Source organism: Lygodium microphyllum, chromosome 24 (assembly GCF_053477565.2).
Source record: "Lygodium microphyllum isolate KBCC chromosome 24, Lygodium_microphyllum_v1.1.10, whole genome shotgun sequence".
NCBI lineage: Eukaryota > Viridiplantae > Streptophyta > Polypodiopsida > Schizaeales > Lygodiaceae > Lygodium > Lygodium microphyllum.
This window is the reverse complement of record NC_141158.1, coordinates 85,272,166-85,289,804: the sequence shown is the minus strand read 5'-3', so window position 1 is coordinate 85,289,804 and position 17,639 is coordinate 85,272,166. Positions and strand designations below refer to the sequence as shown.

At 40.9% G+C, this 17,639-nt stretch overlaps 1 protein-coding gene and 1 pseudogene across 1 annotated transcript in view; both read left to right on the top strand.

Annotated features, from left to right (window-relative positions):
- LOC148015316 (uncharacterized) overlaps positions 1-17,639 on the top strand; it is a 293,490-nt gene that overhangs the window by 192,129 nt on the left and 83,722 nt on the right. Inside the window, exons 19-21 of the mRNA XM_087664938.1 lie at positions 6,547-6,933; positions 14,313-14,624; positions 14,741-14,865. Coding sequence (XP_087521064.1) covers positions 6,547-6,933; positions 14,313-14,624; positions 14,741-14,865 — 824 coding nt within the window. The remainder of the gene's footprint in view (positions 1-6,546; positions 6,934-14,312; positions 14,625-14,740; positions 14,866-17,639) is intronic.
- Positions 1,032-2,410, top strand: LOC148015317 (uncharacterized; annotated as a pseudogene).

Genomic DNA, 17,639 nt, shown 5'->3' with positions numbered 1-17,639 from the left:
ACACATAAAGTAACAATATATGATCATGTGTAACCAGGGCAATTACTTGGAGAGCCTGCCAGCATCATGCTTTCCCTACAACAAGCGCCCTTTCTGTGAGACCCTCCCCAGTGGATTTATATCACTTGCTCTGGCTTCTCCAAGATTGTTCTAGCACCACTTAAAGCAGCTTTTGACAATAGTCTAAGCTGTGACTGAAAAAGTCTGGTCAGTGCACATCTGAGGCATTCTGCTACAATTACAACTAATAGGAGAGATGTCTGCTAAACCTCAAAGTCATGGAGATTAGCCCAAGAATTAGATGTAAGAGAAAAAACAGCTCAGGTTACATGAAAGAGCCACCCTTTATGAGTCCAAGGTACTTGGACTCGCACTATTAACCCCCCTTCCCCTTTTGACCAGAGTGAATTGAATGCTGAAATGGTAAGTTTTGTGATGTCAAAAGCAGAAGCCTACTGTAATTGAGCTTCAAAGGCTGCAATTTTTAGCTTGCCTGGTCCAGTAATCAGTATACATCCACATCTAGGTTTAAAAAATCAGTAAATCATCTGCCCTTGCACAGTATAAAGTGCTCTTTGTTGGGTTGGTTGTATAACCAATGCAAATCAGTCTCTATGCATGAGGTGCTTGTTTCAAGCCATGTAAGGCTTTTTGCAAACAACAACTATGCTCATGCCTGCAATATCAAGAGCGTACTCGTGCATGTGCATATCATAAAGCTGCAGTAATAATGACACATGTAATGGCTGTCAGATGTGAGGTCCGTGCAAATGGCTCCTTAAAATCAATGCCATTTTATTAAGCATAGCCTCACATCACAGGCATGCTTTATACCAACCAGCAGGGCCATCAAGTTTTTTCTTTTTCTCAAAAGAAGAGAAATCTCTATCAATAGAACATCTGAGAACAAATTATCCTAAGGCAAAGTACCAAATTAACCTTCTGCCAGGGCAAAGAACAAGGGGCTCAAAGGGCAATCCTGTCTAACAGAGCATGCAAGAGTGAATGGCTCGGTGACTCCACAATTCAGTATGACCTGTGAAGAGGCATCCGTGCTGACTGTACGTATTAGACAGCACAAATATGGACCAAAACCCATAATTATGTTAAGCTCTACCAAAAAAAAGAGCAATCCAAATAATCAAAAGCCTTTTCGAGATCCAATTGAACCAACACGACTCCCTGCTTGGAGTGCTTGGCATAGTCAATGGCCAGCTGAACATTCAGCACATTGTGCAAGATATTCTGGCCCTTGATAAATCCATACTAATTAGGGTGCACAAGTGTAGGGGGGTGCTTGTGGAGACAATTATCCATGACTTTAGAGAAAATTGTATACATAGATCCCATCAAAGAAATTGGCCAGAAATAGGGGACTGCCCAGAGTACAAGGATATGTATGGGAGCCCCCAAACACCCTTCTCCCCCATTGCATGGGAATTTTTGCCAAGTGGCAGCCCCCTTTTCCATTTTCCAGCAATTTCTAGCCATTTAATTATGAAGTATCTGCTATGTGCATCACATATGTATCTCAGCATTGCAGATTTGATTATGAAATTAATCAAATGTCTTAGCATAAGCAAAGCATCCAAAAATTTCATGTCCTTGTGACAATTGCCCTCACCCACCACTTTCTATTTCAGACATGAGCTAGTGGACATATATAGCCAGCATATATACCCCTAGCAGCACTCACCTCCTAGCTCGCCTCCATCCTCCACTCAGCTACTCTCCAAAGCTTTCCACACTCCACACACACTAGCAAATCAACCCGATTGGGCACTATCAAAATAGATGGTACACAATAAGATGATGAGTGCAAAGAACTATACAGGCATCTCTAGATTCAAAAAGGATTAGGGACCATTATAGAGAGAGAAGCCCACAGGCAGATGAAGACCTTGACTCGTTGTAAACAGCGAGCATATGAGGCACAATATTGGGATCTATACCATTTATTCATGAGTAGAGATAGCCACGGCATGGTGTAGATTGTGGGAGCCACCCCGCCCCACACCCATCAGTAACCCGGAGACATGACACTCCTATGCAGAGGAACTATATGATGTACCACACCAGCCACCAATTCCCCACCCACCAGAGCCTCACCCTACCACATCCACCTTCACACATGATATGGTAAGGAGAGCAATCGAGCATCTACAGCATGGATGATCAATAGATCACACAAGCATACAAGGTGAGCACTATAGTGGACATTTTGGCTTCTCTCCTTGCCTTTATGTTCAATAGGGCTCTAGTAGAGGGCTTCCTAGATGAGTGAACCATGCATACCATCGTGCCCATCCACAAATCTAGAGACCCCCTAGATCCAAGTAACTACAGAACCATTGTGGTGGGCCACAAATTGGCAAAGTTATATTGGAGCTGTACTAAAGGCAAAACTTAGTGTATATGTAGAGAGAGAGAGATTGCAAGCAATAGGACAAGTTGGTTTTCAATAGGGGTTCTCTACACTCTAGCACATCTTCACCTTGAGGAGCATGATTGAGCAAACAAAAATGAGAAAGAAGAAGCTTCATTGCTTCTTTGTGGATCTCCAAAAAGCCTTTGATACAATTCCACAAGATAGACTATTACAGAGGCTACAGACACTGGGGATCCCATCAGACATGATTTGGGGTATATATGTATTGTGTGAGAGGGTGATAGGCCGAGTGAGATGCCCAGGAGGACTTTCAAACATGGTCTCTAGCACCATTGGAGTGAAGTAGGGATGTCCTCTCTCCCCCACACTCTTTGGTCTCTACATTGATGAGATAGAAGATCATGTTACATGAGGAGGTGGTGATGGGGTGGAGATAGTAGGTATACTTGTCTCCGTTATGCATTATGTTGACGATATTGTTTTGTTCTCTAATTGCAGGAAGGTCTACAACAACATCTCCACACATCTTCCAAACATCAATCTTGGTGAGGAGGAGATCGATCTTCACTCTAGGAGCCGGATAAGTGGAGGTTGTGAACTCATACATCTACTTAGGGATTACTTTCACTACATCTGCTGGGAGATTCACCATGGCACAGGCAGCCAAAGCATAGTCGCAGGGGACGCAAGGGATGCAAGCCCAGAATAGAAGTATCCCATCTCAAAATGCGGGACCTGTCCCCAATGTGTCCCGAAAAGGATGTATTTCCATGCACTGGTCCATCACATGGAATATTATGCATGATATCCCAGCCTTTAATGAAACCATAATGCCACAAGTGAATCAATTATAGGAATACTTTCTACAATTTATTGGCAATGATCTTAGAGAATATTTAATACAAGGATGCCATAACAAAAGTGGATTTCCATTGCTTCAAAGTTTGTGGGGAAGGAATTAAACACCTCACGTATCCAACAAGGGTGCAATATCCTCATGCACATATTTTTGGTGAAGGTGAGCAAAAAACTGATGAGTTTGATAATTGATATCATACAAAGCATCTAAGAGGGCCAACAATTTATATTTTGCATGTTGCTCATCATGCAGAGCCTAGACTCTCCATTTCCACCATTCTAAATAAGTGGCCAATTCATCAAATGTGTCCCTCGCCTATTGCAAAGTGAAAGAATGCTTCAACAAAAATTGCAAATGCTGTAATTCAGCTCTAAATGAAGATGCTTGTTGAATCCCATATGATCTAGACAAAGTACACGCATTATCGCAAAAATTTGACCATGCATCCATACCCTTAGATAGGATCTATTTGGCAAAAACAAAGCAATCAATTGCTACATGTACCCTAAGAATTGATCATGCAACAAGAAAGACTAATTGAATCACAAGGGCAAACAAGCAAGCAATGCCTTGAAGGCATCCATTAGGTGATGAATCATGTCTGGGACCAAGGGATAATGATTTGAAAGGATATGCCATTTCTCCACCCACATATTAAGCATTGTCAAAAGGAAGCAATCACTCTAATAAACATACATCTTGTATAATCTAGCCCAAGTATCAAAATGCTAAAGAGAACAAAAGGTAAAACTAGGCTCGGTAAGATGGAGCAAGGGCCACATAGCTTGTTTTGATGAGGAAGCTACCAAGAGCATCCCATGTCTAGCATTCAAGACCATCCATCGCTAAATGAGACTAAGTTGCCTACTCAGCATACTCACAAGTATTAAAGTCTTCCGTCCCAATCCCCTAATGGGCCATAGAGAGACATTGCAAGTCCTCCCAAAACTGTCAACAATCCTAAGCTGTGTTGGGTGCATACGTCCGTACTAACTACAAAGCCTCGCCCTTATACATGATCTTTATAATCATGAACCTACCTTGAGCATGCTAGTGAATCAAAGACAACTGCAAGAAAGAGGAAACAGCCACCATGACCCCAGATCTATGAGGAGCACGACCTCTAAAAAACACTATACAATTCTTATATACATAAATGGAACCAGCCATTGAGTGTTGCTTGTGCTCCACCACACAAAATATATCCCAGTTTTCAGGAAAAATGGTCTTCCACATTTTATACTATTTGCTCCTAGACAAGAAACCCTTGACATTCCATAATGCTATCTAATCTGTTCACAGAAAAGTCTCGTATGGTTAGCATGCTTCTATCCTTGATAGACAGCCCAGCATTAAAAGCTGGTCAGAGCTTATGGTTACCCGGTTGGTTAGATGCTATTAATAAAAAATAGTAACTCATTATTTTTAAGTGATAAACAGGCAAGAGAAAACTATTGCTGCAGTGCTTTCCCCTTGGGATTTGCAGTTTTACCAGGCTGCAACCTCACCATCTCACTGTGAATGGGGCATCCACAAGATCAGCCCTCCGTGAACCAGAAATCAATGCCTAGGAAGGATATTAGTGCTGCTAAGTACAAAAAGCATCCCTTGATGGAAGCAATCTTCCCCAAGCATCAAACTGCAAGACAGAATCAAAAGAACTTTTGAATGAGCATGAACCTTTCCAAAAAGGTTCAAGACCACTAATACAAAAATGGCCAAAGCCTTGGACCTTGAAAATGGCTCTGGACACTCATTTAATGAGTTGGCCTACATTGTAACTTGTAAGAGAGTTTCGTTAACTAAAGCTAGTCATGCTCCTCAGTCTTGAGTCTCTCAATCTTGGGTTCAGTAGCTAAACTCTTGTATTTTGTCATATTTTCAGCATTAAGCAAGCAGGGCATCCCTTTTATGTTCCTCTCAGCTTGCGTTCTTTGTCTTTTGGTGTTCACCCCATCTCCAAAACTTTATCACCTTTGGCATGTTGGAAGCATGTTACAACATGGATGGTATGCTCAGATGATACTAATACTACGTAGTTGAGTAATTCCTTGCAGGTAAGAAAAGAGCAATTGCTGAGAAAAAGCAATTTAACAGCCCAGCTGGGCCCAGACTGCCACTGCTTCCCACATCCAGAACATGACAGCTGATGCAGTGCTTGATCATGTTGATAAGTTATTCCTCAAACTATACCGTCTTGCCCGTTAAGGCTGCAAGCATGGATATATAAACCGAGCACAGCAAGTTGACTGCACATTGATATTTTCATGCACTCCCCATGTCCACATCATGTGACAATTATGCACCTAATCTATGCCAATCCAATAGGCAAGCAAGGGGGAGGAAAAGAGGCCCTGGTGAACCTTCATAAGTGAACAGATGTAAGCTTTGCTGCCCAAAAACAGGCCCGGTGAGCGAAGAGCAGGTTAAAGGGGTACAAGCCATGTCAATCAATTATTGGCCTTGCATCAAACAGTTAAATGGGACAAATACATTGGTTATGGTTTCGGTAAATGCATTGGCTATGTTATTTATAAATGCATGGGTTCTGGTTTCAGTAAATATATTATCTATGGTAAATGCATAGGTTCTGGCAAATTTTACAAATACCAGGGATAGTTGGACATTACATCTACCATACTTGTAGTTGCTTTTTCTACTACATCTGATGCTTGGCTTCATGCAAATAGTTTAGCAAATCTTTGCTTTCATGAACACTGTGCTGCGTGTGCAAGCAAACCCATGAACGTGGATGTGAAACATGTAAGTATATATCTGAATGAGCACAAGCATGCGAATAAGTCATTGATTGCTGAAAGAGCTTGAACGTTTTATATATTCATGGGTAGGTGGTGCACGCATTCATGGTGTACCCAAACCAATCTTCTGCAGTGTCACAAATACATATTGAACTCAAAGCCTTTGTCAATGATAGCATTGAGGGCCTACTCTCTTTTTGCAATCAACCTGACCCTAAGGTAGGTAGGTGCTACTAGATCTCTGTCTCCCAAGTCTATCTATGCGACATTTACTACTCTACCAGTGACATTCAGCCCTGGGGTATAAACACCTTACTAGAGGAGGCCTTTTTATTCCAGCAATTGATGGGCATGTATATGTCACCGTATTTATGACATCATTAGTCTATCTTGTTTCCCTTGTTATACTTCTACATTTCCCGGCAACAATATGCAACATTCCTTGGTTGACTACGATGCAAATAGGAAATATGCTCTACTTTTGTTCTAAAGAGTTTTGGGGTGAGACTTCCAACAAAAGGTGATGTCATTGTCTGCAGGAACTGTAGATGCAAATGCAACCATACTGTCTGGGTCAGGGCTAAGCACTGCAACTGCAGGAGAAGAGGCGGGCTTCACGGTGAAGCTCTTCAACAACAACGGACGAGCCAGCAGCTCGCCCGAAAGCTCGGTGTCGGCTGTGATGGTGAAGCAAGGGACAGAAAGCCCCAACAGTTTCAAGCTGTCATGGAAGGAGGAGCTGGACTCCACATCGTCATTGTCATCGTCATCTGGTGTTTCCACCAACGTCAGCATGGTGGAAGGAAGCCCAGGCGAGTTCGAGGTGAGATACAGCATCTCAGAAGCGGGCATGTACGACCTTCATGTGCTGTGGACCAACGTACCCCTGAATCAAGGCCAGCCTATCCAAGTCACAATACTGCCAGGTACCCGCACGCTCTTACATCGAATACAGAGATAGGATTAAGTATAAAGATATATATTTGGTTTGGATTCAGTGTGCATGAAAGAAAACCCTCCGAGTTTGAAGAATAAAGTTTAAAATTACAAAATTCGTAGTTAATCAGAATGGCTAGTATAAAGAATCTGATTCAAAGATCCCTACAGAGTTTTGAGTTAAAGGTTTGCTGTATTTGTTGTGAAAAATATTCTTAGTGAACAATGTTTGGATTATTGTTGAAGAGATCATGTGTTAGCTTTCGTTTGAAACTAATTTTGCATGGTTATCTTTAATCTTTTCTCTCTAGTTCAAGAAGCACACATAGGAGTGCTATTGCACAGTCATGTCTTTTGACCCTAAAAAACCATGGCTAAATCCTAAACTTGAGATCATAGAGCACATTCTTTGAGTGATGTGCTCATCTACACTTGCATAAATAATATCTACACTCGCATAAATAGTATGGTGGAGAGGTGGCACATTTCTCTTTAATTAATGCATAAGATTAAGGCCGCACTATCCTCATCTGAGAACATGCTTCAACAAACAATACTACATCACAATTATGCCATTCTTGGTATCAACGTAATCACATGCACATCTTCTCATTGTCTTGTGGAAACTTATGCTCAAAAGCTTGTATTGAGAGACAATTTGGTTCAATGAAATCGCCTCGATTACTTTAGACCTAAAATTTCAAAGCATACATGGCTTAGTGGGAAAAAGACAAGTATATGTGACAAAGAGAGAAGGTACTCTTTAGAAGAGATACAAGCTATCTGTGGCAACAGCACAAACACTCTGCACTAGCCAAAGTACACATTAGCCAAAGATACACTAGTCACACACAAACAAAATGGCACACATCAATACTAGAGATTAAAACATACAAAGATGAATACCACATCATCTTCTCGATGTGTTTTGATGGTGATGTCCACCCAATCATCCTTCTAGTCTCACATTCTGGCCTTTGCACTTCACTCTCATCATCAACAAAGCAACATTTGTAGATAGATCAACCTCATTGGATTAAGTATCATGCTTGGTTATGATGAGCTTGTGGATGCAATACATCCCTCTAGTTGCCCATGATGATAATTAGTGACATCACAATCAAGGTTACTAACTATCGTCATCTATTGTTTCCCTGGAAAATCATGATAAAAGTGTTAACTACCACAATATTGGGCTTTATCACCACAAGTTTGTATTGGTTGAAGCACAACTTGAGGGGTATGCCCTTTTAAAATCCCACTATCGTAAGCAAAAAAAGTAATTTATACTAAGCCTTAAAATAAGATTAGCTTCTATTGTTTTTGGGTCTCACTCACACACACACACACAAATTGTATGGAAAATCTATGATCTATTAGTGAGGTTCATACTCTAGAAATGACTTCTTAGCGAGATCCACACTTTAATGTAAGTCCCAAACCTATGTGGCAATTGGACAAGAAATGAAAAGATGAACGAATGTCCCATCACAAGTAGCGCAAAAGATACACATGCCATGGGATCTCTCTCTCTCTCTCTCTCTCTCTCTCTCTCTCTCTCTCTCTCTCTCTCTCTCTCTCTCTCTCTCTCTCTCTACTTCCGCAACTTCCTCCCCCATCCTATAGCTTGTCTTGCACCATATAATCTCTCTCCTCTATAAAAATTTGACACTACCATGGTTGTTCTCTATCTTGAAGCGCCTTGACCCAAGTGCTTTCTTCTAGTCCAAACCATAAACAATTTCTACTATCAAAATGGAATAGATGTAGACAAAGCTATTAATCACAAATGCCATTAACAAAATGAAAGCTCACACCGACCCAACTAGCCCACATGAAGGAGTGCATGTGAACAATGAAACAGTTAGGGAGGAAGGCAAGCTTTACAAAGAGGAGGAAGAGTGATGATCATGGAAAGATGCACCAAATGGTGGGGGGAGACCTATGGGACCAAACTCATAGTAGTAGCGTGGAATTGTAATGGAGCTCTACGACTAGATATGGGAGCAAACATTCAAATGGAGAGAGACAGTTTTCTACTCAAAGACATCTCCAGGACCACACATACTACACTCCCATAAGTGACAAGTTGTAGCTAGGAGTTAGCATATAGGAAGGAGACATAGATAGAATATAGTAGTAGGGGAGAGGAGTGGTAGTGCTATTTAGAGAGGAACTCTAACAGATGATCCAAGTGGTTTGTAGAGACAAGCCGGCTAGATATATATGGGTGGGAATACAAGGTAAGAAGTACACCCTTTACATCACCATGTGTTATTTTCCTCCTATGACATCTCACTACACTCCACCCAAGGGACAATCACCTTGTGTAGCTTTGGATGAGGACATTTGGGAGTTTTTGAGGGAGGGAGATGGCCTCCCATCAAGTGTCTTTCTTTGATACATCCAAGGAGATATTACAGGAATAGGATGTGGCAAAGTTGCAGATGGAGAGGATCTCTCAAGATATAGGAGAAGTCACAGAGTACGGGAAATATCTTGTGGAGATGGGCAAGGCACATGGACTAACCATCCATAATGGCCTAGCTAGATACCCCTTATCAAGCTCCTTCACATGTTACCCCACCAGCATGGCACTAGCATGATAGATTGTATTTGCTTCATCAATGCATATACCCTATATTTTGGATCTCTCAATCTCACCACGTCTCCTTGGAGTAGTAGTAGATCATGCTTATTTATCTTTCACTATGGATCTCTAGTTTAGTAATGTGGAGACCCAGCCAATAGCCCATGGACACTTGAGGTACTTCTTCATAGAGAGAGAGGATATGTATGAGGTGGAGCTCATCAGACTATTACAAGATGCAAACGTCAACATTCCACTACAGGAACTCACCCGGTAGTTTGGTAAGGCTCTACACATAGTAGCAGGGCAACTTTTGCACACCAGGCCTACACAGAGAGCCTCCATTGGGGTGATACCTCAAAATAGCTAGTAGTGATGAGTGCTGCGAGACTAGAGCTCACCTACAAAGAGAGGTAGTGTTGGGATCCATTGTCCATAAGCATGCACAATTAATCATTAGATGCCTCATATGGTAGAAGAAGTCAGCATTCCTAGCCCAATCGAAGAGAGACTCATACCAACAATTCTTAAGTTAGGATTCTAGAGAGGCCTCTTGGCTTTTCAAAGAGCATTGTCCACCTGTACCCATCACATCCCCCAATATATGGGAGCAATATGCAACTAGTCTCTACATACATATGGGAGTAGTATGCAACTAGTCTCTACACAATAACAAGCCGGTCTCCTCTCCTCAATCTATCATAGCCTTGCTTAGAGACCACCACCTAATAGAGAGCAAGGTCCCTAAGGTTATTGATAGACCCACCAAAACTAAGGCATGATGGATTAATAGTCAACCACTTGATTCATGCTAGAGATTTGATAGTAGAGTTCATACCTTATATGTTTAACAGAGCCATGTGCAAAGGCCTCCTATAGAGTTGGAGTAAAAACACCATTGTGTGTATCCTCAAGTCAAGAGATCTCACTCTGCCAATAGCTATCAGACTATCATAGTTGGATACATATTGGCTAACCTATATGCCTCCATTCTTGAACAAGAGCTGAGAAAATGGGTGGAGATGTGGGGGCTCAAAGCACAAAGACAAAGTACAAAGACAACCTATATGCCTCCATTCTTGAACAAGAGCTGAGCAAATGGGTGGAGATGTGGGGGCTCAAAGAGCTGAGCAAATGGGTGGAGATGTGGGGGCTCAAAGTACAAAGACAAACTAGCTTTAGGAGAGTCTTCTCCACATCCTTGTACTCAGAGTGATCATTGAGGAGAGCAAGGCTCTTAGCTAGTAGATCTATTGCTACTTTGTGGATTTTCACAAAGCCTTTGATATAGTGTCGAGAAAACAATTGATACACAGACTACATTCCATGGGAGTGCCTAAGGAGCTTAGTTGGGATTCTGGCACTACATGAGAGGGTTGTTGTGGCAAAGTGCAAATACATGAGGGCCTTTCAACTCTTGCTTACTCCACCATTAGGGTGAAGCAAGGATGCCTTCTCTCTCTGACACTCTTTGGCCTATACATTGATGGGATTGTTGGCTATATATCCCATGGAGGAGATAGAGGAGCTCCACTTGCTAGCACTTCGATACCTCTCCTCTTATATGCGGATGATATTGCATTGATTGCTTATTCCCCATAGGAACTATAGAGATATTTGGATACACTACACTCCTATGCACTAGATAGTGGCTCTCAATGAACCTTGGTAAAACCAAGATATGGTATTTAACGCTACGCCACAATGGGTTAGAAGATCAACACCTAAACTCACATATGGACAGGAGGAGTTGGAGTGTGTGGATTCATGTACATACTTGGGAGTGCTATTTACAAGTCCCACTTTCTTTGAGGGAGGCAACAAATATTAGACTAACTAGAGGATATGCAGCACTAGGTGACCTAGAGAGGATGTGTTCATAGGTGAAATTTCAAGAACCTTACACCAAGATGTGGCTCTTTGATACATTGGTCATGTCCACGTTACTTTATGGAGTATAGATAAGGAGCCCAAGTTTTGATCATGACACCCAATTAGGTTGCACATATGATGGATGGAGGTCAATGGAGAGGTCACTTGTATCCATATTTCTAGGATGATTAGATGTAAGGTCTGAGTACCACATGAGATCATTAGAGTTGAGCTATCGAACACCAATATTGTAATAGAGGCCTTTGATGTGCATGGTTGGCTCTTTGAGTCCTCTCAATAGCTTGTTAGGCAGGGTGACACTTCATGTTGGTATGCACAAATGTCATCTTAGTTTGAGTTACATGGCTTTAGCATGAACATACTACCCCTTCTTCTAGTACTTAACATACTATTGCTTACCTTTGAGTATTGATTGATTGAGCCATTCAACTTGCCAATTCAAACATCATGGACCCTAACACATGTATCAACGACACTTACATAGGTAGATACAAGATGAATACCACACTAATTGTAATAGAGACCCTTACCCGACCAGTCACATTTATGCATAGCTTATGGGATCTACCCCAAACATAGATATGCATGGCTGCCTCTTTGAGTTCTCTCGATAGCTTGCGAAGGAGGGTGACGCTTCGTGTTGGTATGCATGGATGTCATCTTAGTGTGAGTTACATGACTTTAGCATGGACATGCTACCCCTCCTTCCAATAGTCCCTTAACATACTATTGCTTACCTTGAGGTACTAAGAGATTGTCTTTAGCATCGACAGGTTAGCCCCCTTATAGTACTCCCTTGACATACCATCACTTATCTTTAGCATGGACAGGTTACCCCCCTTATAGTACTCCCTTGACATACCATCACTTACCTTGAGCTACTTAAAGATTGACATGGTTATCAAGATGGATCTTGTTAGTGCACAATAGAAAGAGGAAAGTGAACATGAAGAGAAGGAGACAAAGAGAACACAAGAGAGAGAAGGAACAATGTGATTGCAATGGCTAAAAGTACAAGGCTGTAACAGTCAACCCCAACACGTAGCTCTATGCATCAGTGTGGGTGCCAAATAGTAGCAAGGGGATGAGAGAATGAGGAGGGTTGGATGGATAATGAAAGTGGGTGGACATGCTGCCTATATATAAGTGAAAAAGAGAGAAAACCCTAAATGTGGTCAAGCCCCTAAAAAATAGCCAAAAGTATACAAAAAGAAATGACTAATGTGTCCTCCATCTAAAGTATCTAAAACACATAAAATGACAAACAAATACAATGTTAGAGCTCCTAATGTCCTCGTCTAACTCAGATTGAGGCTTATAGGCAAAAGATGACCACGCAAGACACATGTGACTGCCAACAAATCTCACCGAGCTAGACATCAAAGCGATATGGTTGGCACCAATACATGAGCTAGGAACAAAGATGGGTTTCTACATAGAGCATCTTCACCATATTACAAATGATGGATTGATTATTTACCTGAGATACATGGACACCCATCTCTCACATGGGATTAGAAGTGCTATTGGTCACATGTGCACCTCTAGTTAGATATGGAGGCTAGAATATAAAGATCCATACCACAAGAAGAGTGCATTTGCCAGATATGTCAGTTAGAACCAAAGATAGAGGAGCATATATATGTCGATGTTGAGTATACTATAAAATCCAAGCTCAGTTCTCGTGTTTATTCAAAGATAGGTTTGGGCCACTATTTAGAATCATGGATTTTACTAACCAGCGGTCCCTTAGTCTCTTCCTCTTTGAGATATGACAACTTCGGGACTCACTTCTCACAAGTACAATAGCTCCAACACACTAAGGCCCCACTTAGAGGCAACTTGCATATTTCTTTATGAGAGAGACCCAAGAGGTTTCAACATAGCCACAACCTCAATCATCTGCACATACATGGGGAGTATTGATTGATCAAACCATCCAACTTGCCAATTCAAACGTCCTGGACCCTGAGACATGTATCAATGACACTTCCATAGGTAGATACAAGAGATTATTACCCAGGCTAGAGCTAGGCCCTCTACATCACCATGAGATTGTATCAGGTAGAGCTCCTTATTTGTCAGCTAGAGTTCTCCTTACCTATAGTTCTTAGTCTTCTTATACTGTTTAATTACATTTTCATATTAGTTTTTTCAGACACTTGTACCATCATACAAATAATTTTGGACTTTTTGCAAACATTATATCATTTCATCTCTCTCTCTCTCTCTCTCTCTCTCTCTCTCTCTCTCTCTCTCTCTCTCTCTCTCTCTCTCTCTCTCTCTCTCTCTCTCTCTCTCTCTCTCTCTCTCTCTCTCTCTCTCTCTCTCTCTCTCTCTCTCTCTCTCTCTCTCTCTCTCTCTCTCTCTCTCTCTCTCTCTCTCTCTCTCATGTATAAGTGTCATTGTTTCTACTGCTCTCATCTTTGTATACTCATACTATCATTGCAATCATTTGGAATTTTCAGAAATATATCATTCTCTTATATAAAAGAGGAAGTATGCTTTTAGTACAATTTAGTCACAAGTTGCCTTTTTATAGTGCTTTGCATTGCATTTCCAATACTTTTTTGTTTGGAAGATGATCAAAAATATTAATTTAAGTGTAGCCTCATAGAACTCAATTTGAATGTCAATTTTCTTTTTCTAACAACTAGATCTATTGTTTTTTTTTAAATCTATAAATAAGTTCATGTCTCTCCTACATGTGATCATTACTATATTTTTAATAAAAAAGATAAACTTTGTTTTCATTAGGAAATAATGATTAAACACAATGAGGCTTTATTAGCATTTTAAGATACTTAAACATAGTGTTAAATTTGATATGTCATTTTCAATTTTGTGCTAACTTTGATGTCCATTTGTTGGCTTTTATGTAAAAAGGCTCTGTGGAAGTGACAAGTTGTAGTTGTTATAAACTTGGATACAATAATGAAACTCGAGTTCAAATGTGGAATTATATACATATCATTGTAAATGATCGTTTTGGCAATGGAGTCACTGGTAAAAGTGATTATTTGCAACTCTCAATAACCACAAGTGCTGGAGGATATGACATTGAGGACACAATTGATAATTTGAATGGCTCTTATGTCATGGGATATCGCCCTTATGTTGTTGGATGGTACATCGTAGATATTTTGTATGATGGAACGGGAATTCCAACGTGTCAATTCAATGACTTTGCTCATTCAGGTGTGTTACTACAATGCCATCTCACTAAGTCAAAATTTAAAATATTGAGAAGTTGCTTTGGCTTTAAATGAAATTTTAATACTTAATAATAATAAGATGTGATATGGTCTATATAGATCGTTATTTTCCAAAGGCAAATAGTGATCACACAGATGTAATGCAAGGGCATATTGCATCCATTAATGTGTTGTCCAATGATAGTGGTGGAAAAATACCAAGGCAACTTATGAATGTTACTAAGGTAATACTTTGATTTCTTTGAATGAATATCAAAATTCATTAAACATATAATGCATATAGGGACAACAATGTTTGTATTTGCTACAAAATTGTTTAATGGAACTTTTGAAAGCTCAAATATGTGATATTATGCAATCTAGTCAAGATTGATCCTTAACAATTATGATGATATGTAAATGTACTTTGTAGTCATATTATTTATTGGAACATGCAATATTAGAGCTTATAAACACTTGTTGGTACTTAATTCCTTAGATGCCTAGGTAAAATATGTCATTTTTTTACACAATCAGACATATGCTCACGAAAAGATATCTCTATGAGACAACTCTTTAACACAATCAAGCCTTACTCTAGGTTGAGCAGTATGAAGCTAAATAAGTTATGGTCAAATAATTGTTAAGATGGGTTAATTTTATTTTCTTTGTTGATAGTTGTATCATGATAGAATGTAGCATAGTAACTTTGGGAACAAAAAGTATAGAGTATGCTTTGATAACTTCATAATTTAGGCAACACAAGTCAACGAAGCCCCTTTTAGATGTATACCAATAACATTTGCATGCCATTGAGAAACTTCCACTCAATAGTGATGTTTCATTCAAAAGGATACAAGATATACTACAGGTATCAAGATTCACTTGAAACCATGTCTGAAAGGTCTTTTTTTTGTAAAGGGAGCTCTAAAGTATGTGGAGTGTTTTAATTGTGTAACTAATTGATGGTAGGTGGAGTGGTGAGGGGGTTGAACCCAATGACCCTTCAATTGGTTGCAAAGTTTTAAATGCTTTATGTTGTGTGGAAATATCCTCTCACTCGCAATATAGGATCCCAAGGATGTCTTATGATCTAACAATATTATAGAACATGCTCATCTCATTGTGACCTTGTAGTATATAAGAAGAGAGCACCCATCTTAAGGTGTGCTTCTCACTTATGTATTAAGTGAAGTTATATTCTACTATATATGTCCAAAAACTATAGCTACTCTAATCGGCCTCTCTTTAAGACATCTCACCTCGATAACTCACTTGGCTCAAAGATAAGATCCAAAGATTGCATATGGTTTTGCCATTTGTAGAGGGTGTAGAGGCGAGCTCAAGCTTCACCGCCAAGACCCACTGACCGCTTATTGTTCAAGCATTTCAAGCAAGCACTAATGGTTACCTCTCACATAGCCAACGCACTATCCCTCTCTACGAGTGTAGTGAGCTTACCTTGATGCCCGATTAAGTTGCTTCCTCTCTCAAGCACTCTGATAGCTCCACGATTCGTGATACAAGCTCAAGCATCCTCAAGGCTTTTCCTTGAAGCTCCATCTTCCATAGCCACACGCGAGACGAGAGAAGAGAAGATAAGAAGAGAGGAGAGGAGACGGAGAAGGGCTTCTCCTCCAAGATCCCTCGCCATCACACACTCACTCCCTCACTCACTCATACTCCCTCCCTCAAGCACTCACAAGCAGGCAAGAGAAGAGAAGAAGAAGAATCCACTTTGCCATACACCAAAGAATGAGGTCCCATACACTTTTTGAACTTTATATACAAAACTCGAAAATCCCTTCTGGGCGGTCATCCCCTTATCCCCTTTTGTACATGGTCGGTCATGGGCTAGGCCCTTTTTCCCATTCGTCATCTTCTTTTCCTAGCTTGGTCCTCTTGCCCATTCATGGTTACAATTTGCATAGGAGGGAGCGTAGCACTCTTTTACAGAGGTTTTGGCTACGCCTTTATATTTTAAAGGTGCGCCATTTTGCTTTTGGCTTCTTGTAGCTTCCAAGGTTGCGTCATAGACTCCTGGTGGTTGTTCCCATGCTTTTAGATTTCCTCCGAGTCCACTCTTTTGTAGGGCGCCTTTCCTTTTTTTCGCCTTGTGCTTTTTCTCTTAATGCCTTATTTTCCACTGTTGGACAGATCCCTCTACTGAGCCTCCGCGCATGCTATCTCTTACATTGTTCCAAATTAGCTTCTTCATTCACTTTTCGACTGGGGTTGTCGCGTCCGCCCCTTGCTTTGTTGTGCTTGCATGGTGGCATGTTGCATAAGATAGGGAGTACATTGCATGGATGATGGGGCCTTTGAAGTTGGTGGTGGTTGAGGCCTTTCTTTGTACCTAGCAAGAAAAGAAGGTGTGTTTTTGCCTTATCGTGGAGTGTGTGGTGCCCGTACTTGTAGAATTGGGAGAGAGGTCTAACCTTGGGCAAGCCCTCAGTGGTGCCCCACACTTGAGGACCCAGTTTGTGCATGGGGAAGGTGTGGTGCATGGGGCTTAGGGTGACAAGTCCAACCATAGGTAAGAATTACTTGCCTAGGTATGTCCTGCCCTTGATGTGCCCTAAGCATTTATCGTGGAAAATCCAAAGGGCTAGGGGGTTAGACACGGAGCCGATCAACCAAGGCCACCGAAAGCATCTAACTTGAGAACCCTAGGTGCAGTGATTGTGATCGACATATAGCTTGCAGTATCTACGTGTGATTTTTTTTTTTAGTTACATAGTCGTGACAGATGTTAATCGTCATCATCGGAGTGAGGTGGAGAAGGGGGCTTAATAGATTTGTTAAGAAACTGGCAGCTTTGAAAATACCCCTTGAGATTTAGGCATACCTTAAGGGTAGTGGTGGAGAGGAATGCAAAATTGCAGCAGGTGAAGCGGCTGTCATTCATGTCCTCTAGAAGGGCTAAGCAAAATGAAGGAAATAGAGCAACTCGTATCATTAGTCGAGCCATTGCACAACTACCTATAGTGTTAGGATCAAAATGGAGTACTAGAAGGCC